General features: G+C 39.2%; 1 protein-coding gene across 1 annotated transcript in view; it reads right to left on the bottom strand.

Annotated features, from left to right (window-relative positions):
- LOC121520246 (sickle tail protein-like) overlaps positions 1–23403 on the bottom strand; it is an 87832-nt gene that overhangs the window by 25241 nt on the left and 39188 nt on the right. Inside the window, exons 3-12 of the mRNA XM_041803621.1 lie at positions 21966–22152; positions 19882–20080; positions 19274–19367; positions 10222–10507; positions 9486–9759; positions 8074–8382; positions 7580–7684; positions 6248–6285; positions 5988–6160; positions 1487–1662 (exon numbers count right to left, since the gene is read on the bottom strand). Of these exons, the coding sequence (XP_041659555.1) occupies positions 1487–1662; positions 5988–6160; positions 6248–6285; positions 7580–7684; positions 8074–8382; positions 9486–9759; positions 10222–10507; positions 19274–19367; positions 19882–20080; positions 21966–22152 (1841 nt within the window). The remainder of the gene's footprint in view (positions 1–1486; positions 1663–5987; positions 6161–6247; positions 6286–7579; positions 7685–8073; positions 8383–9485; positions 9760–10221; positions 10508–19273; positions 19368–19881; positions 20081–21965; positions 22153–23403) is intronic.

The following is a 23403-nucleotide window of genomic DNA, read 5'->3' as shown; positions in this document are numbered from 1 at the left end:
ATTAAGAATAGCTGCCAAAATTAACACTGATGTTGCAGCCTTGTTGGACATGGTGGTCACTTACCAACCATCCAGAACCCCATCCATCTGGACCATCCAGTGCAGCATGGCATTCATCAGTGAAGAAAACTGAAATTAGTCTAAATGTATTTCTGAGCCCACTGCATTGTTCTTCCTTGTGGGCATTGGTTAAATGTTGCTGAAATACAGCTTTACAGACATCAGCAAGCCTCTGGAGGATCCTGCATTCAGAGGTTCTTGGGACACCAGACACCAGCAGCTTCAAACACCTGTTTTCTACTCATCAGTGGATTTTTCACAGTTGCTCTCTTAATATGATGAATTATCCTTGAGAAACTTTCTTTAATATGCCTTTATCTGAACAAACCCGTTCTGAATCAGACACAAATCTTTTCACAGCACGATGATCTCTCTTCATTTCTCCTGAAATATCCAGTGTTTTCAAACCTTTTACAAGATACTACACTATTTTGCACTTTTCATCTGCAGAAAGATGTTTCTTTTTCCTCATATTGCATGAAACCTGTGACTTATTTAACAACCTCCTTGAGAAGTTTCCCTTTAAGTAGGCTCACCTGGCAAACTGATGACCAAACCTGTCTGAGATTGATGTCAGTGATAGAGACTGACGGGAGAAGCAGCACAATTAAAAACTACAAATCAAATGTTTGTATGTATAATCTGGTATCATCTTTAATGCTGTTTAACCAACAATTTTCATTAAAAAAATAAAATAAACCTTTGTTCAGATGACAACATTTTTCTGCCTACATGGATCAGCAAAAACGTGAAAAAACAGGCGCATGCACTCGTACTCTCCCTTTCATAGGGCAGTGAGGAGTAGACATACAAAAATGACTAAAGCACAAATGTTTGTTTGGATGAATGATGAGGTAGGGTTGCTACTCCAAGTGACTCTAAAGTACACAGCGAATAAATCCAAAGAAAATGTCAACTGGGAGTAGGGCTGGGTTAGAAAAATGATTTTCTGATCAAGATTGGTTCTTTTTTTTACTTGAGATATCGATTCATAAAATCCAGAGATTGATCTTTTTATAAAGGCCTGTTCCATTTCCTGATAGCTCCTCACGTGACCACACTCAGACTTATGTCACTCAAGCAGCTTAAAACGTGATCTGCACTCACCTCTAAAAGCTTTTAGACCAAGATTCAAGATTTGAATCTTATGCCCACTTATTTTGGATATCTGGTTGGTTACCAATAAAAGCTGGATATCCCCCTATTGCATTAAATTTAAAATCCTCCTCCTCACCCAAAAAGTCCTAAACCAATAGCCCAGTCCACGAGGTGAGCTTGAGCATGGCATACTTTAGAGACACCTGTAGCAGTTGTTACTTAAGTCTGACAGTCTTTAGTTCTCAGAAGATCTCCACACTCACAGATGGAGTTAGGCTTAGTCAAAAAAGTTATGAAGCGAAGAACCAAGATGTTGTGAATCTCTCACCTGAGCTGGTTGAGGATGGCCTCCTCTGTCCTCAAATAGAGGATCCTCTCCTCCTCCATCTCTGCTCTCCGCCTGAATGTGGCCTCCTCACTCTGATTCACACGATCACACATCAGAAGCAGGAGCTCCTGACCGGCCATCTGCAGCATAGAGTTCACACTCTGCTGGTTCAGCAGCTGCAGCATAAACAACAAGCAGGAGGGTACAACATCAGTCAAACAATACTAAGGGAGGACAACCAGGAGGAAACAACATTAGTGACACAATAAGAAGGACGCTCAGTGAAACAAACAAGGAAGAATCAGTTATGTGCTAGCTCATAAAAGAAATGAGGTTACTTTGCTGATGTTAACTTCATTAGCATCCCTTTTTACTCCATATCACTGCTCTAAAGCCGTATTTTGCAATTGTATCTGCAAATAGAGAGACTTGTGTAGAGCCACATTTCTTGGATGTGTTTAATCAAAGTGACAGGAAGCCATGGTGTGAGCTGAGCGACAACAATCTAATGAACTCAGAAATCACACAAAAAGAAAATATTTAGAAACCCTTCCCTTATTTTAATCTTCTTATGTTGCAGCCTGATGCTACAGTCTCTTTGCAACAACACTTGAAATTTAGCTCAGGTTCCTCCCATTTCTCTTGATTTTTGCTGAGATGTTTCTGCACCTTGACTGGAGTCCACCTTTGGTCAATGGATATGCATATCCGAGCAAAAAGCCATGAGGTCATAAGAAGACAGGATTGTTGTAAGGCACAGATCTGGGGAAAGTGCAGAAAAAAAAGGTTCTGATGCACTGAAGGTTCCAAAGGGCACAGTGGCCTCCAAAATTCTCAAATGGAAGGTCTGGCACAACCGGGACTCTTCCAAGATCTGTTTGCCTGGCCAAACTGAGCAAAATATATTTACGTTTCCCACAAAATTTCCTTTTCCTGAAGTATTTCATTATAACAAGAAAATAAAACAACAGAGTGGAAAAAAAACCCAACATTTCGTGATTTGTTTTTCCATTTTTGTGACCGAAGTGAAACAAAAAACAAAAACGAAAGAACGGCACGTTTTTAAGTTTTTCCCATTTTCTGTCAAAAATGAGAAAAAAAAAAAAAAACAGAACAACAAGGGTTTCTCCTGACTTTTGTGTCTCATTTCAACCAGGAAATGGATCTGCCAGAAAATACACTGACCTCTAACATGGTCTTAATGTGTGTTTCTGCAGTCAGTGAAGGATTACCAATCAATTGAATTTACGGGAGGCATTTCATTAAATTTGCCACAACGGTTAAAGGATCCAATCCTTCCAGTCTATGAAATACCGGGCCCTTTATTCAGTGAATATAAAAGGTTCAAACTTTTAAATGGCTGAATAGTGAAATAAAGTTGTTCCACCACTGAACCTGCAGAGAAGGTAGAAATAAAAGTTAACACAAAACACAGAGGCCAAACAAGGTCCGCCTAAAGGTCAGAGCTGACAGGAAGGTTTGTGTTTAAGTTAAACTTGAAGTGTCTGTTTACAAGTCAGAGCCTCTTTGCCTCTTCAGTGGTGTAATGCTGCGTAAAATCACACAATGAGACACCAACATGCTGCTGTGCAGAGGTCTGATTTATCAGCAAAGACAGGCCTGATGTGGCCTGTGGCCTGAAGCCAGGTGGGCCAGGATCCTTGATCTCAAGTTGGGTTGCATTCAAAATTTAAAGAAGTCCCATCAGACATAGCAGCACAGCCACATTTTACCCCAGATTTTTTTGTCTATTTTTCTTAAAATAACTTCAAAACATTTTTTGTGGGTGTTGACCATTTAAAATAATATCATATCACTGTTTTCTTTAAATGTGTGTTTTTGACAGAATTGGGGAGAAAAGCTGTTAAAAAGTTGCACTGCTAGCTTATTCCCCTTTGTGAGAACAGAGTGAAATAGAGCAGTGGGGGACGAGAGAAAGTGAGAGTGCGATGCACAATGTCGCAGGTAAAAGAAGCAAAAACTTTAATGCAGCTCAGTTTACCAAAGAGTTATGAGCCGTGTGGAATGTAGCTATCTGTTAACAGACTGATGCGCTCCAAAAAGCTCTGGTTGTTCAGTTCACAGTGACGTCTGTGCATCTGCTTCTCATCCTCACTGCTCTTTCAATCATAAATAGTAAATAGGACACGTCAGTAACATGCTTCTGTGTTGTTCTCTTTACAACCTAATCTGAACAGATTTCTGTCTTTTAAAATCCAATATAACAGTCAACTTACTTAAAAATGTCAGGTTTAAATAGTGGCCGATTGATAAAATGAATGATTTGGGATTGGCTGAGCTGCCTCTGAGAGAACGGCGACATTGTGCTGTAATTGCAAGGCCAGATTTGAGCTGAACTGCTGTGTGACTTAGAAGAATGTATAAAGGAATAATGATGGGGAGCTTTGTAAGGGTCTTACGTCAAAAGGACTGATGTTTCTTGTGGGTATTCACGTGTTGAGTTCACCAGTGAGTAGACAGGTGAGGACACAGGTTAACAGACAAGTCAGTGAGTCTACAGGTGAGTAGACGGATGAAAATATAGTGAGTCGACAGGTGAACACACAGGTGATCAGACAAAAAATCGACAAAGACAAATAGACAAGTAGACAAGTGGTTAGAGGGGTGAGTTCACAGGTAAGAGCACAGCTGAACAGACAGGTTTGTAGACAGATGAGTAAACAGGATTTGGAACAGGTTAATGGATAAATGCTGACATTACTTTTTAACCAGTCCACACCACCTCAGTCAAAATGAGTGTATGCACTATGTGTAAACTCGTTCTACAGTAGAGGTGTCCAAACTATGGCCCGGGGGCCATATTCAGCCCTTGGTCCTTTTTTTATTTTATTTTTTAAGATTTATATTTGGCCATTTTTGTGCCTTTACTGAAAAGAGGTAGACAGTGGATAGACTCGTTAACAGGAACGAGAGTGGGGAGAGATCTGTGGCAAAGGGCCACAGGCTGGATTCAAACCCGGGCCACCCACATACATGTGGTGTGCCTTAAACCACTCAACCATCTGCACGCCCCCCCCTTGGTCCATTCTTAATCTGCCCACAGTCAATTGTAAAACATAAATGAAAAATGGCCCACATTAGAACATGAAGCTTGTGCTTGACTGTATATTTATCTGTGTTTTCTTGTTGACAGATGGGTGTAGTTTTGTGTTACCTTGGGGGCTCATCTGGGAAGGTAGCACAAAACTACATTTGTCTGTGAATAAGAAAACACAGAAAAAACTAAACTATGTGAATATGTTATAATTTCTTCATGTAAGTGTATATTGAAGTTTCAGCATTAGAAAGTCATATTGCGTTAATACTGTAAACAGGCTTTTTTGTGACTTAATCTGAGACAACACTGTAAATTCTCTGGCGTCATTCTCCTCCTGACCAGGATGGAGCCAGTGATAGCTGACCAGGGCTACCCTGGAATCTGACTGGCCTCCTTAAAATCCTTGAAATGACTATTTTACTTGCCATCAAAGTATATCAAATCACTAAGCACATCTTTACCTACTTAGACTGGATTTACTGACTTCAGTATCATAAGGCTGAGGTGTATGAACGTGGCTCCACCATCTTTAGAATTTTATCCATGGCCCTCAGTGGAAAAAGTTTGGACACCCCTGGCCTACAGTATGGGAGAACAAAAACAGAAGTAGAATATCTGCTGAAATTAAGGACATCTGGACTGATCCATGCAGCATACTAAAGGCACCGTGGACCATGGACATGACTAAAATTATGCACCCAGTCTTAGAATTAGCAATCATCATCTATCATCAGATGCTTTATAGTTGGAGATATGCAGTTGGAGTTTTCAGGAGTTGAAGCTGGAGTCTAGCTTTACACGGATTCCTGTCTAGATTTCCTTTTCTGTGCTAATTAACAACAGCATAATGCAGATTAGAAAAAAAAAAACTTCAAGCTCTGTCAGGTCTGTACTTAAGAGAAAAAGTAAACAACCTTTAAGTTATTGTGTTTTTAATTGAGTTGGATTAGATCCTCTCTGATGCCTTACAGGTATAACCTGAAATGCCACATTGACTGTTTCATAGATCCAGTGCATGGATATATTTCACATTCATCTGGGAAACCTCCCATACAAAGTGTTTGGGAAGGGCAGGAGTTTTCAAAATGTTCTGGATATGATATGTCAGTTTTTTTTATTTTTCATTAATGTGTGTAAATTTCAAAAGTTCTGTTTCCTTTTTGCCATATTGGACTTCTGAGAGTAGATTAATGAGAAAAAAAATTGTTTTTTTAGATTGTAGCAAGAGGCCATAACATAAGAAAATTGAAAGAAATGTGACTGTGTGTGTGTGTGGCGGGGGATGGGGGGTCTTAATACTTCCTGAATGCGCTGTATATTTCCTTTACAGATTAATCAAAAGACAGGTGATCAGAGAAGTGAGTACTCAGACTAACACACAGGTAAGAATACAGATGACAGGTGAACACAGATGAGCAGACAGGCTGGTGGACAGGTGAGTACCTGCTGTTGTCTGAGCTGGTTGAGCTGCAGTCTCAGCTCGCCCACATTTCTTTTCGCTAACTTCAAACTCTGCTGCAGCTCACTGTCATGAGGAGGAGGAGCCTGAAGGGCCAGGGGCGGGCTTTTGTAGCTGTCAATCAAAGCAGCAGGCTTCTGGTGCTCCAGTGACACACCTGGAGGTTAAAGACAGCTGATGTTGCTTTGGCATAAAGATCTTAAGAAGACATTAAAATACTGTGTAAGGACAGTAAATTTCTCACCATGTCTGCTGTTGAGGAGTTTATGTCCTGCAGAATCACTGAGGACAGACACAAACATAGTTTACGTTTCTAGACCTCAGCCTGTAGATTTTATACCTTTAAAATTCACACTGAGAAAATCCCTTCTTTCTGACTTTACAAACAAATGTTAAAAACCAGAGGCTTGAACTGAGTTTTTACTATAAAAGGGTTTTTCTTCTTTACCCGGCTAGACTGCCATAGTAACTTATACTCAATATCAAAATTGCTTTGCAAAGGCTATGTTTGGGAGAAAAATTAAGGTGATGTATTTTATGATCTTGACTTTTATATCCATCATTTACATGAGTGCTGCATCGCTACACCAGTGACATCTGAAACCGTGACTTAGAGGATGAAGACAACTTCAAAAAAGCTGACTCTGTGAAAAACAATGCTTCCCATAGGGGTGTTAAAATATATGTAGTAGAGGTGTAATAGGACAGAAAAATTCTACACGTTGGTTTTGGGGTCATGGTTTGGTATGTTTTTTGGTATGCTAATTAAAGAGAATAAAATATATATATATTTTTAATTTGAAACTTTGAAACTTCTCTTGGATACATGGTCTAAATTGCAGCACTGACAGTTCAGGCACTTAGGTATACGTTGCTTTCATTCCTACATTTAGAAAATATCTATTAAAAATAAACAGGCTGAATAAATTACATCTCCATTAAAAATAATGCTGCAACATCCTTTTAAAATGTCTCCAATTAATAAAAATGCAGTCACTTTTTTTTTTAAATACAAGGTCATTTATTTTTGGTGGAATATTGACACATTGATACCCTTTCCTTTAATCCTCAAATTTCCCAGCCGTCCTTGAACATATCCTAAAATAACGTTAGTTAACTCATTAAGTGTTCTAATTAATGTCTTTTATGTTATTTGGATATCAGAGTTTGCTACTGAATTATGTTGATCTGCTGATCTCCTCTTTGCACTGTTTCTTTAAGTTCTATTTGTTTATATTGGTAACCATGGTAACCAAAGGTGAACACAGCAATGTTAAATGTCATATACCGGTTAGTCAAGAGTTACATCCTGGGATTACAGGCTGCTTCACCACAAGTAAAGTTATATTTGTTTTTCCTTCTACCAAGTATGTCTGCACCGATCTGTGAAGAATGGTTATACAAAGAACGTGCAGTGTGATGGTTGCAGGCTGTTTGGAGTCTTGTTTTTTTTTCAGCTCTAATGATGCAACAAAATCCCTTGGATTTCTATGATTGTTCAAATGATGGGAACAAGTTCTGGACACACTGATTGACACTTGTTGTTGTAATTGTTATAAATGCAAGTGGTACAGACCTGATAGTGTCCTTTACTCCTGGAATATCAGCTCCCATGGACAGAGCGTGATGAACCAGACCTGCCAGACTCGCTATTTGCTCTTCCATGGCCTTCATCCTCTCACTGAAACACAACACATGGCATAACATGGCGTCACTGTTCATTGCATTACACGGAAGAAGCCTCATATCAGATTAGAGTTCAGTCACCATACTGTTGCATTGTGAACTGATGTATTTTCATATCTTTACTGTCTAAAAAGTATTGCATTTACTTTGAGAAATACTCAAATGCTCTCACTCAGTCAGCAGATGTTATGAAAGCCTTCAAATGTTAAATAAGACACACTTATTCTATGGGTGTATTATAGTAGAGATGACATTTAGAACTTAAATCAGTTTTGGTCTTAAGCTGTTGACCCCTGTTCATGTTGGATCTGGTTCTCATGCCAGGTCTACAGAGGAACCAGAAAACCTGAGGATGTAAGAGGACAACTTTGGCTGTACACTCACCTCTGGGGGGTGCTGGGAGTCACATGACCCTGATACAGCCTATCAGGTGTTCCCAGTGGGCTGTCAAAGAAAACAGAGGAGGTGGAGGAGGATGAGCCTCTGCCTTTGTTAACTATTTCCACGGATCCATTACTGTCCCGCCGAAGAGATCGTCGCATCGGGGACATCCTCTCTGCAGACACCAAGCCGACCCCTCCGATGATCTGTCCGTCAGTCAGTCTGACCTCACTGGCTCTCTGAGGGGAGGCAGGCGGGGTCCTTGTTCCCAGAGGAGGAAGGTGACTGTCCCCATACTTCCTGCTCTTCGGCCTAGGTAGAAAAGAAAGATACAGAACTTAAAACATCAAAATATTAGGGCTGTTGAATGATTATTTTGTTAAAATAGCAATTACAGTGCCTGTGGAAAGTCTTCACCCCTTCGGATGCTTTCGCCTTCAGTTACTTTATACATCAATTATGGTCATAATAATTTGTCTTTTTTTTACCAAAAAATACAAAAAAACTCTTCAGTGTCAAAGTGAAAACAGATACCTACAAAGTAAGGTCAATTAAACAAAAATATGTAATGTAAAAAGAGTGACTGCATAAATATTCACCCCCTTCATGTCAGTATTTAGTAGATGCATGTTTGGCTGCAATCACAGCTCTGAGTTTGTGTGGATGGATCTCAATGATACTTGCACATCTGGACACTAAAGTTTTACTCCATTCTTCTTTGCTAAACTGCTCAAGCTCTGTCAGGTTGCACAGGGATCGGATGTGAACAGCCCTTTCCAAGTCCAGCCACAAATTCTCTATTGCACTGAGGTATGTGCTTTGACTCGGCCACTCCAGAATGTTCACATTGCTGTCTGTCTTCCAGAGTCTGCTGCTGAGAAGGATCCCAACAGTATGATGCTGCCACCATGCTTCAAAATGGGGGTGGAGTGTTTGTGGTGATGTGCAGTGTTTGCTGTTCGCAAAACATAATGTCTGATGGCCAAAAAGTACCATTTTGGTCACATCAGACCAAAGAACTTTCTTCCACTCAACCATGGAAGATTTATACATGTGTCATATTCCTTCCATTAATTGATGAAGGATTTAACTGACTTTTTTGTATCCATCCCCTGACTTATACTTTTCATTTACTTTTTCATAGTGTTTTGGAATGTTCTTTTGCCTGCACAGTGTAATGGTTGCCAGGAATACTGATCAACCAGTGACTGATCCTTCCAGACACAGGTGTCTTTATACTACAATCACTTGAGACAGCCTCTCAATCCTCACCCTGCCCCTGATAACAGACTGTGTGTTACCACTGAACACAATCTCACCTGTCTGGATAACTAAAGCTAGATGACCAGAGATATCCTGGGTCTGTCAAACTCCCTTTGCCTCTAAACTGTGTCAGTGGATGTGGACAGTCTTACCTGTGCAGGGATCGGGTCTGCTGGTCAAGGGTTTCTCCGTAGCCCATCAGAGGTTTGACAGAGGCCCGGTACTGCTGCAAAGTCCCTGGGATCCCTGCTCCCCCAGAGTCCAGCAGGTCTGAAGTGAGGGAGGGTGGAGCGCTGCACTGAGAGGAAGCCACGCTGAGTCGACCTCCTCCATCCTGCAGGGAGGAGCTGTACGAGTCTGCGTAATGTGAACCTCCTTCACCACGCAGGACCAGAGCCATGGACTTAGTGTTGTCAGCATCTTCATCTGAATCACAGAGAAAGACATCTGGATCAGTTGTTGTTTATTGTGGTGTTTGGTTGTTGTTTAGTGCAGAGCAAAGTGTAAAGTTTTAGTCCAAAACTTTTTAAAAATATGTCGCTGAAATTAGGAACTGTGGGAGGTCAAGTAGATCAGGTAGTGCTCAATGTGTGAGGCAATATTAGGATTCTTATGAGCATGCATGTTTAGCTGGTAGGGTCTGATCTTTGTTGCCTATATGCCCTGAAAAATCCTAGCAATGCCAAGGTCACGAGAACTAAAGATGCAAATCAGTAAATATCAATAATTGGACCCTAGGAAGACTAGCTGTGTTCCAGGTACAACTAATGGGGATCCAAATTAAATAAACAATACATAATTTGTATATAGTACAATAAATAAATAGTTCATCAGTAATCAGTCTGAAATGATTCAGTAGTCAACCTGCGAACCCTGCAGGTATCTCACCTGGTTTGACATCCCTCCTCTCCAGGATGGAGCTACTGCTGTTGGTGCACAGGGACCTGGATAGCCCCGCCCCTGACAGGCGTTCCCGTGGTAACGTTGAGCAGCCCAGATCCCCTGCCACCCCTCCTGCACTCCCCCCACCGTACACTCTCCTGGACGGAGAAGAGGGCATGGAGCGTACCATTGGGGGGGACATGGAGCCCTGTAGACTTTGCAGGGTACTGCGGCCCGATGAAGAGCGACTGTGAATCGGACTGTGGCTCCCGTACAAAATCTCTTTAGAGATCTGAAATAAAAATACACACATTATTGTTCAGAGACATTGAAGGAATAAAGATGCTCAAAGTACATACACAAACATAAATAACCATGAGTACTTAGAACACATGGCAGCTCATGTGCAATCTGGGATCACTTCTAAGCAACCAGGAAGTTCCTAATTACGCACACTTCTACCTCATTATGAAAAATTTATGTATGAAAACAGAATGTAGGTTTTCCATTTTGCAAGTACTAAGAGTAGGCGATATATCCAGTATACTTGATGTATTGCAGCTTTTGCCACGTGAGATTTAATGTTGTGTGATGCAGGGGATTGTTCAGCGTTGGTTCTCATTGTTATTTGTTCCACCTTTAGCACTGTTGACTATGGTATAATGTTAAAAAGGCTTAACGATAGGGTTAGCGGAGTGGTTCACGTCCTGTCTTTCTAACAGAATATTTTCAGTGAGTTTTGGTGACTGTGTCCTCTCCTCTGTCATGTGGGGTACCACAGGGCTCTGTCCTTGGGCCCTTGCTTCTCTCTCTTTATCTGCTACCCCCATGGAAAAATCAAACAGGCGTTTTAACATGAAATGTCATTTTTATGCAGATGATCTACAACTGTTTTCACATTCTAGTCCAGTGACGGCTCAAAGCTGTCAAACCTGCTTCACTGTATGCATTTTATACAATAATTTACAGCTCAATGCTGACAAAACTGAGGTTTGTGATGTTGTCTTCTGTAGTTCATTCAGAACTTGGGATGCTATTCAAATGCTCTTTTACATTTGATAACCACCTGTTTCTGTCCATCTATTTCTTTGCTGTTAATCATTAAGTCCTCTGCTCCACGTTAATCTGCTTGTTTAAGGATATTCTATTACTCACGGTGGATTAATGTTGGGGCGTAGTAAGAGAATGTATGAGTTTGATCTAGACCTTCCTCTTATGTAATGTGTCCTGATATAACTTTAGTTAAAGGTATGAATAAAACGGCTAATTGACTCCAATTACTTTGTGTGTCTCCTCCCTTTCCATCATTATGTTTTCTCCCCTTTCTCAACCCCACGCTAGCACGCCTAAACATGTTGGTCCCACAAATCCAGTTTAACAGTTTAACCAGAAGGTGTGGTCTCCACACGTCCATGCTGTCAAGTCACACACACCTTTATTTGTAGATCTGAAGGAAAACATGCCAGAATAATTCAAGTGAATTATGTGTGACTGTGCTATCAGAGCAAAACTCTCTAAGAACATTTTTATTTCAACATTTTGGAAGAAATACAGAAAAAAGGAGAATTCTCAGTCATCCTGCACCACAATAATTCAAAGCTTGGTCCAAAAGAAAACTCAGCTTGGGCTGAGTGATTTTATCATTATACTAGTGTGAACAAGGAATCCCTCAATCGTGTGTTTTGGCTGCTGAAAACCATATTTTGTGATTTGCAGTTGGTTTAGCAGATAGTTGATTTCCTTAGCTTAATCAATACAAACATCTTTGATATCTATGATTTGAGGTTGGGTAGGCTCTAACATGGTAGTAGTAGGGATAGGGGACCATAATAGTTCACAATAAGCCTGGAATCAGGGCTTAAAATCATATTGTGTGTGGCCAGATTGGGAGCTGTGCTTCCATGACATGTGCATGGTTGAATGTTACTGCACCAGTGTTACTGTAAGTCTATGTTACATAAATGTACTACTGATTCACACAGTGTAATGATTCATTGATTACATGTCAATCAATTAACTCAACCATCAAATGATAAACCTTGTAGGGTTTAAACAGTGCAAATAGTCCAACAAATAAAAGCCACTGTAGGTCCTTTGCAGATGACATCAAGCAGCTCTAGTGAGTTCCCGATGGGGGGCAAGAAGGAATTTCTGCACAGAGAAAAGCTACCACAAATGTCATGTTTGAGCTCTTTGTGACTATGCCAAGTGTTCAAAGGGAAAAAATAAAAACATTCTTAAAACTTAAGCAACTTTTGTGTCCTGAAAGTAGTGAAATAGAAAGGCAAAAAGTTTTTCTAAAAAAAAGTTTTTTCTCAGCTGTCCATCCAGACTTGCTCATTGTGAGGAAAAATCGGTCTCTTTAAAATGATCTAGATCAGAGGTTTTCAAATTGGAGGTGAGCTTCCCCCAAGTGAAAAAAAACTCACTCTCTGGACCCGACTCCCATAAAAATATGATTATATTTTCAAACATCTATGTCTCATCTTTAAGTGATTTTATGTGGACCTTCTTATACTTGATATTTTGGTCTGTATATGTCTCCAAACATCCATTTCCTTTTCCAGGCAGTCAGTTATTTTGTTTAAGTATTGAACTAATTGCCAGTACTAGCTGGTTTTGATGCCTGATGCACTAATTTAGTAGGATCTATGAGTTTTCGTCTTTGCAGTTGATGCAGGATTCATAACAGCAGATCATCCTCCACCTTCAGTCTTGCCTGGTACTCACTTTTGATCATTGCCCGTGCTGATAACCTGCACCTAGGGAGGCTTACTTTAGTGTTTATGGCGCATAATGTCTCAGTTACCTTCAGTGACCAACATTCCTTTTACTTCCTGTCAAAAATCCCCTGGTTTTGGTCACTAGACTGTCTCAATAGGACCTCAGGGTTTACACCGCCTTATGCTGTTATTAGCTGATACATTTTTGCAAATTAAACACGGTGGCTGTTGAGCCTCATTAGGACCAATGCAGGAAAATCCTGATTTTAAAAGTCGACTCTAGTATAGTCTCTACATTAACTATAAATCTGTTCAAGTTGCTCCATGCACACCATAAGTTAGTAAAGCGAATTACCTTTATGTGGTTAATGGTTCCATGCCTACACTGAGGTCCTGCGGCATCCCCCAAAGGGAGGCCTCCCTCACACTTTGAAAACCGCAAATCTAGATCATTTGGCTCAGCTCAGTGGAGTTGGTTGTGTGGTTCCCAAACAGCTCTTCTCTTTAAATGTGCCCTCGATTTGAGTTATTTGTTGGATAATACAAAATTCCTACAGGATTTAGGGGGAATACTGCTGCAGTTAACTCCTGTGTTTCTATGATTTGATTTATTCACGAGTTACATTAACAAGGTGGGATGAAAAATGACAGTTTATATCTGTAAACAGTAGGGTAAATAAGGTGTGTGACACAATTTCTGGCAAAGATCATTTTGACTTTAAATGAGAGATGATCATGGGACCTGGTGTACTTTTGAAGATTCTCTTTTACTTAAAAGTCTGCAGCCATTGTTTTATCATGGACATAAAATCAAACATCCTTCAGCCCAAAGAAAAGTTTGAAAAAATCCTTTCTGATGTCAACAAAAGTTGTTTTAAGGTAAGAAAATCTGTTTGACCTTAAATCTCTATCAGGGGGTCAGACCAGGACAACCAATTTGAAATTGGCCCATCAATACAACTCTGGTTTATTTACTACAAGGGCATGAAATTGTTTGAAGAGAACGTTTCATATATCTAGACACATCATTTTGTTCTTGAAGTACACAAGTTTGGTGTATTAAACTTTAAAATATGCACAATTTCAGTTATTGTTTTAAAAGCACACACATATGTATTGGGGATGGAATAATTATTAATTTATCAAAGTTAAAAAATTTAATTTGTCGTGATTTTAATTTTTGCCATAATTTTCCAGCCCTAGTTGAAGGTGCTGTATTTTAGTTTAATTTTGCATACGATGTTGAAGTGCTAAATTCTTACTGGCTGGATACTTAGCCAGCCTCAGTGTCTACAAGCATTTATTCTGACACACCAGTTATGCATCTGTAATAAAAATCATCTTATAGAGATCAATTCCCGTCAATAAGAACATTGATAAGTATAATACCATTACTTTACCATAAATAAAATAATTAATGAAAGTTAGTATTTACTGTTTAATTTTGTGTGCTCCATGTATTTACAGTACAATATACTGCATGTACTACAGTATGTAGTAGTATTAAGTGCAGCACGTGGCAATCAACAAACACTCTTTCTCTCTCTCACGACCCCCCCACACACAATATACATACATTAATAGATGCTTACATACAAAACATACACAATAGTCATTCACGCACAGACAAACTCAGTCATTCTCATCTTACCTTGAGTGTGCACACAGTGAGTGATATTCAGGTGAATGAGCGTATAAATCAATTCTATCTCTCTATGTAAACAGGGCGTGGATCTGCGAACGTGTCACAACACCTCGAGGTCTGCTCAACACAGCCTGCAGTGTAACGAACACACAAGAGTGCGACCGCAGCGGCTGTCAGTCAAACTGCTGCTGCAAATATGATCGACAAGGCACAGACTCGACACGGCACCTAATCCAACAACAACACCTGCTGACACTCAGAGAAACAAACACTGACTCACACTGAGGTGAATCTGGCTGCTCCAGGACTTTATCTGCAAATACCTATGCACTTTCAAAAGTACTGTGTGTTTTAACTTATTGTTGTAATCTGGCACTGAAATGTATTATTTATTATGATGTGTGTTGCTGACCTCTTGGCCAGGTCACCCTTATAAAAGAGATTTCAATCTCAATAGGTTTTATCTGGTTAAATAAAGGTTAAATAAATGTACATATTTATGGTATATAAGGGTTGTAAGGGCATTACAAAAAGAGAAAAAAAATGAAATAGTTCCCTTGTTTATGCAGTGTTTTATGTGCATAGTTTAAACTAAAGAACAATCATAAATCACATTGTTTTATATTTCCATTAATGTCAAACACTAGGACTCAGTCGACCAGTTTTAGGTCTACAGGAGTTATTCTGTGTAACATTAGTTTGTATGTTATCTAACCTTTTTAATCTAATAATGCCCTAAATGTTAGCAGACATTTTAAACTGTCTAATCTGACAGGTTTCTGGGAAGCACAGAGTTTTGTCTGATCTGTCTCACATCCTCCACTCTGTGTATGAACTTTTACTGTCTGAAAGGTGATACAGTGTCCCTTCATGTAAACTGAACTGATTTGAAAACTTGTTTATGGCCATGTCTGTAATGTTTAATGAGGCTGAAGTACTCGCGCAACTTTGTGATGTATTTTGTCTTTTTGATCATGTTTTATACTTCCTCTTCGTAATTGTACATTATTACTTGTTTATATTTCTAGTTGTGCAATATGGACATGTAAAATATGTTGGTTGTTTGTCTTAATTGATATGCGCTTCTTTATCGGTAGAGTGCCTGTCAAAAGTATTCATCCTCCTGGATTTTTCACCCTTCTACTAATTTTATAAATCAATTATGGTGAGTATAAATGTTTCTTTTGACAACATACATTAATGTTTGAAGACACACATGTTCACTGCTGCCTTTGACTAAAACACTTTTCACTTTTTAAATTTTCTGTTTTAACTCCAACTCTGCACTGTAACTTTTACTTTGTTTTTTATCTTTTATGGGTTTTATTTGCTGTTTTTATCACCTTCAAATTTTTCTTTTAAAATATTTCTGTTTCTTTTTCCCTTTGTCACTGTATTTTAATCTCATGTGTGAAGCACTTTGAATTGCCTTGTTGCTGAAATGTGCTGTACAAAAAAACTCACCTTTCCTAGTAATGTAAAATAAGTGACCACATAAATACCCCCCCCCCCCCCCCCCCGTTAGTATAAAGTAGAGTCACCTTTATCTGAAATCACAGCACTGAGTCTATGTGAATAGGTCTCAATCAGGCTTGCACATCTGGACACTGCAATTTTACCCCATTCTTCTTTGCAGAACTGTTCTGGCTCTGTCAATCTTATTTTATTGAAAAACATTGAACAATACTCGTGAAACAATACAAACTTGTTGTTTTAACTGCACATGAGGTAGTTCTCTCAAATATAAATGAAAAGTTTAGAGCATTGCTGTCTAAACTACTAAATTATATCAGTTCCTTTAGTCTTTCATTTTTTGAATTTTAGTAGGTAGAGGTACATATGAAAGCACTGATCTTATCTAAGTATCAGCTGATCACTGATCCCCCAAAATTAAGGAAAATGGCGCTGATTTCAGTTTTGGCTGATCAATCAGTGCACCCCTAGTTTTGATTCATCCACTCCAGAACATTCACCTTAAATACTGATTAACCAGTGACTGGACCTTCAAGACACAGGTGTCTTTATAGTAGAATCACTGAGATTCCCAGAGGAATCACTGGACTCTCAGTTTACTGTAGCCATATGCTTTTCCCATTCATAGATATTCATGCACATTCCCATGCCACTGACAGCAGTGAGAGCAGTTTGTTGTAAAGCGTCATCTCGGAGGGCACAGTGATATGTGACTGCAGCAGTGGCGGACTGAACCTACAACCCTTCGAGTGGGAATTGACTGACTGCAACTGAACCCCAGTCGCTTCATCTCAATTTAAATGACTACTGCCACATCCAGCACAAATGTTTTCTTTCAATAACAAAATTCAGGTCATTCCTCATCATTGATTACCCACAGAGAGAAGAATTAAAGCATTTATCAACTGGACTTCATTGCAGTGATCGGTTCATGCTACAGCTGTCTGACTGTAGAAGACCATAGCACAGAGCTGGGGCAGCTCTGACTGAATCTGTGCTCCACTCTATGGGGATGGACACCAACAGATGCAGGAGCTACTGGGGGGTGAATTAATTATCAGACGATGTAGCAGAAAAAAACAACAACTTTCTAGCATGTTCTAAAACCCACACAGCTTCTGGAAATGGTGTCAAAGCTGAGAGATAGAACTTGATCATGCCTAGAGCAGGAGATACTCAGTGGGTAAAGCGTCATGGTTTGATGACAGGGAGTAATGTTAAATTGTAGCCAAGAGATTTACTGCAAGATGAACCTCAGTTTTGACAGGACAGCGAAGGCACAGTGGGTCAGGGAGTGACAGCGGGGGCAGAGGGATGTGTTAGATGGAGATGATTAGCCCCACAGCTAGCATTAGCTCTGAACACCCTGGGCTGCTCCAACAGAACCCCAGCTCATCTGCCTCATCTGCCTTAAAAACCAGGCTGGTTGCACTTTAGTTCTCCTTGTTGCTGTAATTTTTATATAACCCTCTGTCATCAAAGTATGCAACCTTTCTATTTTAAAGACTAGCTAAACCCTCAAAGCATATTTAGGCTAAAAACCCATGTATGTTGGTATTAAGTTGTGCTGTTGATCAATTTGGGTCCAAATGTAGACATCTGAGTACAAAGTATCTAACTTCCAGGGTGTAACAATCCATCAAGCTATATCAATACATTGATTGGTTGACTAATATATTGTATTGATTTCCAAAATATTGACATTGTTTCTTATCGTAATGAAACTGGTGATTTACACCCCTACTAAATTCTACTTGTGATAGAAATTTGCATAGCAATTTCCCTCTACAGGTGGAAAATCAGCCCCTTTCACCATTGCATTCAAGTCTTCTGGTGCATCATCTATCATTCAGAGACGTCCCTCATCCTCTATGTCTTAGCCTTCGTCACCTTTGCTCTGGACTGCCATAGCTGTGGTCTACAAAAGTGACATTGCTGCCCTGTAAAGGCTCTTTAAGCTCTACATTTGTACCGCACACGGATAAAGATGCCAACGGTGAGGCAGTGTTGAGCAGTGGGGCCAACAATTCATCCCACAGTAGCAAACACAACAAAGAAGAAACATTTAAACTTATTTTTGTTTTCTGAGGAAACATCAAGGAATAATGGGTTATTAGAAAATACTAACCTATTAATGAGAGAGAGATTTTTTTTAGAGAATTTACTTTCTTCAAGTCAGAAGTTTAGATACATTCTTTAGCATTTGGTAGCATTGCTTTTAAACTGTATGACTTCAGTCAAATGTTTTGGGTATCCTTCAAGAAGCTTCTCACAAGAGTTTCTGTAATTTTGGCCCATTTCTCCTGACAGAACTGGTGTAACTGAGTCAAGTTTGTAGGCTGCCTTGCTCACAAACACCTCTTCAGCTCTGCCCACAAATTTTTTCTAGGATTGAGATTACTTTGTTACTTTGCTACTTTGTTATAATTCAGCGGTATGCTTTGGGTCATTGTCCATTTGAAGATCCATTTGAGGCAAAGCTTTAACTTCCTGGCTGAAGTCTTGAGATATTGCTTTGATATTTCTACATTTGGAACCACAGCACGTTCATCTCTGGGACACAGAACCTATCTCCTTCCTGAGTGGCATAATGGCTAGACATTCCCATGGTGGTTAAACTGGGGTATAATTGTTTGAACAGATGAATGTGGCACCTTCAGGATTCTGGGAATTGTACCCAAGGACGAACCAGACTTGCGGAAGTCCACAGTTCTCTTCCTGATATCTTGGCAGATTTCTTTGGAAGCAGTGTGTTTGAGGTGTGCCTTTAAACACATCCAATTTTTTATGCAATTTGAAGCATATTTGATCTATTTCCAGCACATTTCAGTCATTGCATTTATTTAGACTTTCCAATGTGTTTAGGAATTTGCACAGTTTTTTCCCTGTACTGCCCATTTTTTATAATTATACGTCTTCTGGCAGTTGCTCAATCTTTGCACCTGCTATCCACTGTACATTTACTAAAGCATGAAGTTGATATTTTACTTTCTGATAATAACAAAAGTACAGTGGAATATTGTAGTAAAAGCACCCAAAGACCTTGAGTGTTAAAGCTGAAAGTTAAATAGAAATGGTGCAGGAGTTGAAATTTTCATTTGATCATGACCTGATGTGATTTGTTAAATGATTTCATGATGTTATAAAGACAGAGACAACTGTAGGATGATTTTAACATGACAGAATGAAGGACAGAAGCAGACTAAGTGCGACTCACCCTCCCCTCTGTCTTCACAGGTCTGGCATGGCGGTTGAAGATGTGTGCCGGGTCTTTATGATAAACCTTGAGGCAGGAGTGTGGCGAGATGTTTCTAGAGGCAAAAATAACAGTGTCAGCCACACACACAGTGTTTCATAAGTGTCTGGCATCATACAGGAGAAACATTGAGGCTGAGACACTCATTATACCGTCTAAAAGTAATGACACAAATATGGTCGAATTATTGACTGACAGATGATTTGGAGGTTGTAATCATGGCTGACACCTAAAGACATCCACGTTGTTTCATTCAGTTATGAACCAAAAAGGATTTTCTGACCACAGCACAGGCCACATGGGCTGTTTTTGCATCAACCTCAAGTCCAGCTGTGGTTTGAGTGCTAAAAGAGACAGAAATAAAATGTGGGCCATTCTGTTACCAGGGTATGTTTGAGTCAAATCCCTTGCGAGCAGATGGCCCACAGGAAATCCTTCACTGATGCTTCATTTTAATGCTTTTTTTCCTAGGCCGTCTTGGTAATTTCAAAGAATATTGAAGATTTTTAATAAACATAAGACTTTCAAAATCAGTCATAAAGTCATGCATCTCTCTGGATTCAGCTCACCTTATGTCGTCAAGCTCGTAGTAGAAGTTGCGGCTGGTGTCTTTGATGTAAATCGCCACATTGGGAGACTGCAGTATCTTCATGGTGAGCTGGTGGGGGAAGGCGGTGACAAACAGAGCGTGCAGAGAGTCCTGAGAGCTCATCTCAGCTGGCATCCTCACCTGCTTCGTCTCCTCCCCATACTGAAGGTACAACACACCTGGACAGAACCAGAGAGGAAGTCACTGACAAAACTCAGCAGTTTCACTTTACTCTACATCCACGGACCACTTTAACCAGGGGTGTCAAACTCTACCCAAGCATGGACCAGATTATAAATTAAGGTCTAACCTGAGAGCCTAACAGGGTCAACACTTAACCATGAACTTTCTACCTAATTTTTGCAAGTAATAAATTATGGGGGAAAAACTTAGCCCTGATGATAAATAATTCTGAGATTTTAGAAAGCCAAACTGTTTGGTTCAAAATGTCACAACACAAAATTAAAAGTAAAAATAATGTTTTTAAAAGGCAAATATATTAGATAAAAGTCATAAGCCTGAGTTTAAAAGGTCAAAATATGAAATAAAAGTTAACATCATGAGTGTTAAAGGTCAAAATAAAAAAAGTTAAAACCACGAGTTTAAAAGTTCAAAATATGAAATAAAAAATAAAATCCTGAATTTTAAAGGTCAAAATATGAGATAAAAGTTAAAATCATGAGTTTTAAATTAAAAAAATTAGAGATAAAAGTTAAAATACAGAGTTTAAAAGGTCAAAATATGAAATAAAAAGTCAAAATCACAGGTTTAAAGGTGAAAATATGACTTGAAACTTTTGACCTCTTAGATTTTTGGGACTTAACAAGGAAATCTTAAACCATCAAGCTTAAGTTTACATTTATATACTGCAGAAAATCTGCAGACCTCACACCAGTGAGCCAGTTATAAGTTTGAAACCCCTGACCTAAACTATGTTCAGTTTTAAGAATACAATGTGTTGTTTTTTTCAAAGCCAGCTGATAAATATTCTAGTGCAATAATAGATATTTCTAAGCCAAGACCACCCTGAATTTGTCTGCACAAAGACAAAACAAATAATGTGATTCGCGTTCTGTTTAATAATGAAATGTTGTCATGAGAGTAAAAATTCTCCCTCTGGTTTTTTTCTTTTTGATTTTGAGCATCCAACACCATAATTGTTTTCACTGACAAAATCCACATATAACAGGCCTACAGACACTTGTTCTTGAAAAAAGATTCATGTATAAACTATTCGTTATGATGACAGTGTATGAGGTCCACTTAGAAAAAAATAGAGGATCTGTTAATTTTCAAGAAAGAAATCAAAATTCTTAAGTTTAAAAGGTAATTAATTTAAGAGAAAAAACTGTCAGTCCTTACTTTAAAAGTCCTAAATTTATGCAAACTACAACTTTTGATTTTTTTTAGTTTAAAAAGTCAAAAATCAACCACTGTTTTCAGTTTTATTTCTTTTAGAATTTTCACTTTACAATGTTGGAATTTATGGTTTTAAAAACATACTTTTTTTAGACTTCAATAAAAAAATGTAAGACTTTTACATTTTTTATATTTTGAGGGTTTTTCCCAAAAATTTATATTTCTTCCCCTCCAGAATTTCCCCCTTTTTTGCATCAAAATGAATGGATCCTCTTCATTTCTTTAATCTTTTAGGGTTGCCCAAATACACTGTCTGATTAAAAAAATGTACAAATTTTGTTGTCAGAGCACATAGGGTTACATGGCCCTCTCTGAAATCTTTGGCACCACCTCTAGGGGTGCCTGGATCCCAGGTTGGGAACCCCTGCACTAGGCCATCTGAGCGCCCCAGTCACCCCTTTTTTATTACAGTCAAACCTCAGATACAGAGTTAAGCGTTGAATGAGGGCCAGACTGAAGCACTTTTAAGTACACAAGTCTAAAGTGAAACTATGGCACTTACTCAGAGCAAAGGTACAGTGAAATCCTCCTAAGGGTTTTAAATGATTTGTACATTCTGTGCATCTTTGCATCTTGTCTGAAGGTTTTTCTTTGCCAGTGGAGCTGATTTATCAGTCATTACCAGTCCTGTATGCATGAACCCACCAAGTGGCCTCTCTCCTGTGTGACCTCCCGACCGTCCCACAGGTAAACTTGCTCTGCTCTTGCAGCCCCGTGTGAAGGGAGCAGAGGGGGAGGGGAGGTCTCCATCAGACATCTCTGCAGAGTCCTGCTCCTTCAGGACCAAACCTCCCACCGAGGGGACACTGTCAGTCGACCAGGTACTCCCCGGCTGTAAAGAGAGAGAGTGAGAGAAGGGAACGGGCAGTTAGACTGAGGGTAGAAGATTAGGTTTCTGTCTGTACCCCTTCTGCTCACAATGAAAATCCAGGCTTCTCTATGATGCAAAGCTTGCTGTTTAATAATCTTGCAAGATCATTATAATAACTTACCCTGACTCTGAGAGGGGGTCACCAAATGCCTTAAAAAATTAGAATCTTTTTAAGTTACAGTGTTGCCACTTTAAACCAATTTTACCAAATTTTAACCCTTTTTCATTACTTTTAGCACCAAATTTGCCAATTTCAGCAAATTTTTACCACATAAAACCCTTTTGTGTCAATTTTATAGCCTTTCCACCATTTTTTTTCTGCCTGTTTTTGTCACTTCTAAACCAATTCTTGCCACTTTCTGCCTATTGTTGCCTCATTTATTCCACTATTATCCACTTTTTACACCCCCTTTTGGCCCATTTTAACCACAGTTATCCTGTTTTTGCCAGTTTATATCAATTTTTCATCCCAGTCCACCTAATTTCCCTAATTAGTTTTTTTGCACTTTAAAACTATTTCAGCTACTTTTTAATCCATCTTTTGTCACTTTTTGTACCCATTCTTGCCAATTTAATCCATTTTTGTTTTTTTCTGGCCACTTTTATCTATTTTTTGCCAATTTTAACCCATTTATGTTCTTTAAAAATTATATTTCAACACATTTTAAACCATTTTTTGCCATTATTCACTAATTTAAGTATTTTTAACCCATTTTAAATATGTTTTTTATTTCATTTTAAGCTTAACTTAACTTTAGCCTAGCTTAACTTGGGTTAAGGACACAGTGGCATGTGACTGAAGGAGCCAGAGTTCCAACACACAACCGTCCAATGGGAGACAGCTGACTCTACCTATGAGCCCTATCTTATACGATCTGAAATGCAAAGACATTTAGGAATGAAGCTTTGAAAAGCTCAGTCGAGTAGACCCAGTTCAAATTAAAGGAACCAGTCCTTAAAAATGGATCCAATCCTTGAGGAAACTTCAGCCCAAGAACAGCTCTCCTTCCTACTCCATGCTGATATTATGCCTCTCATCCTCCTTGACTTACAGCTGGATTCACAGCAGTCATAGAGATTATATACGCTGCTTATCCAGCAGCTCCTTGTCACAGTGGCAGGCTAGTGTAGAGTGGGATCCCAAGCCAAGAGTCCACATGGGAAAAACACATCTTTTCCAGGAGCGAATCTGAAGACTTGAAGGGTATAGGT

Source organism: Cheilinus undulatus, linkage group 13, assembly GCF_018320785.1.
Source record: "Cheilinus undulatus linkage group 13, ASM1832078v1, whole genome shotgun sequence".
In the NCBI taxonomy this organism is placed as follows: domain Eukaryota; kingdom Metazoa; phylum Chordata; class Actinopteri; order Labriformes; family Labridae; genus Cheilinus; species Cheilinus undulatus.
This window is presented reverse-complemented; position numbering and strand designations above follow the sequence as displayed.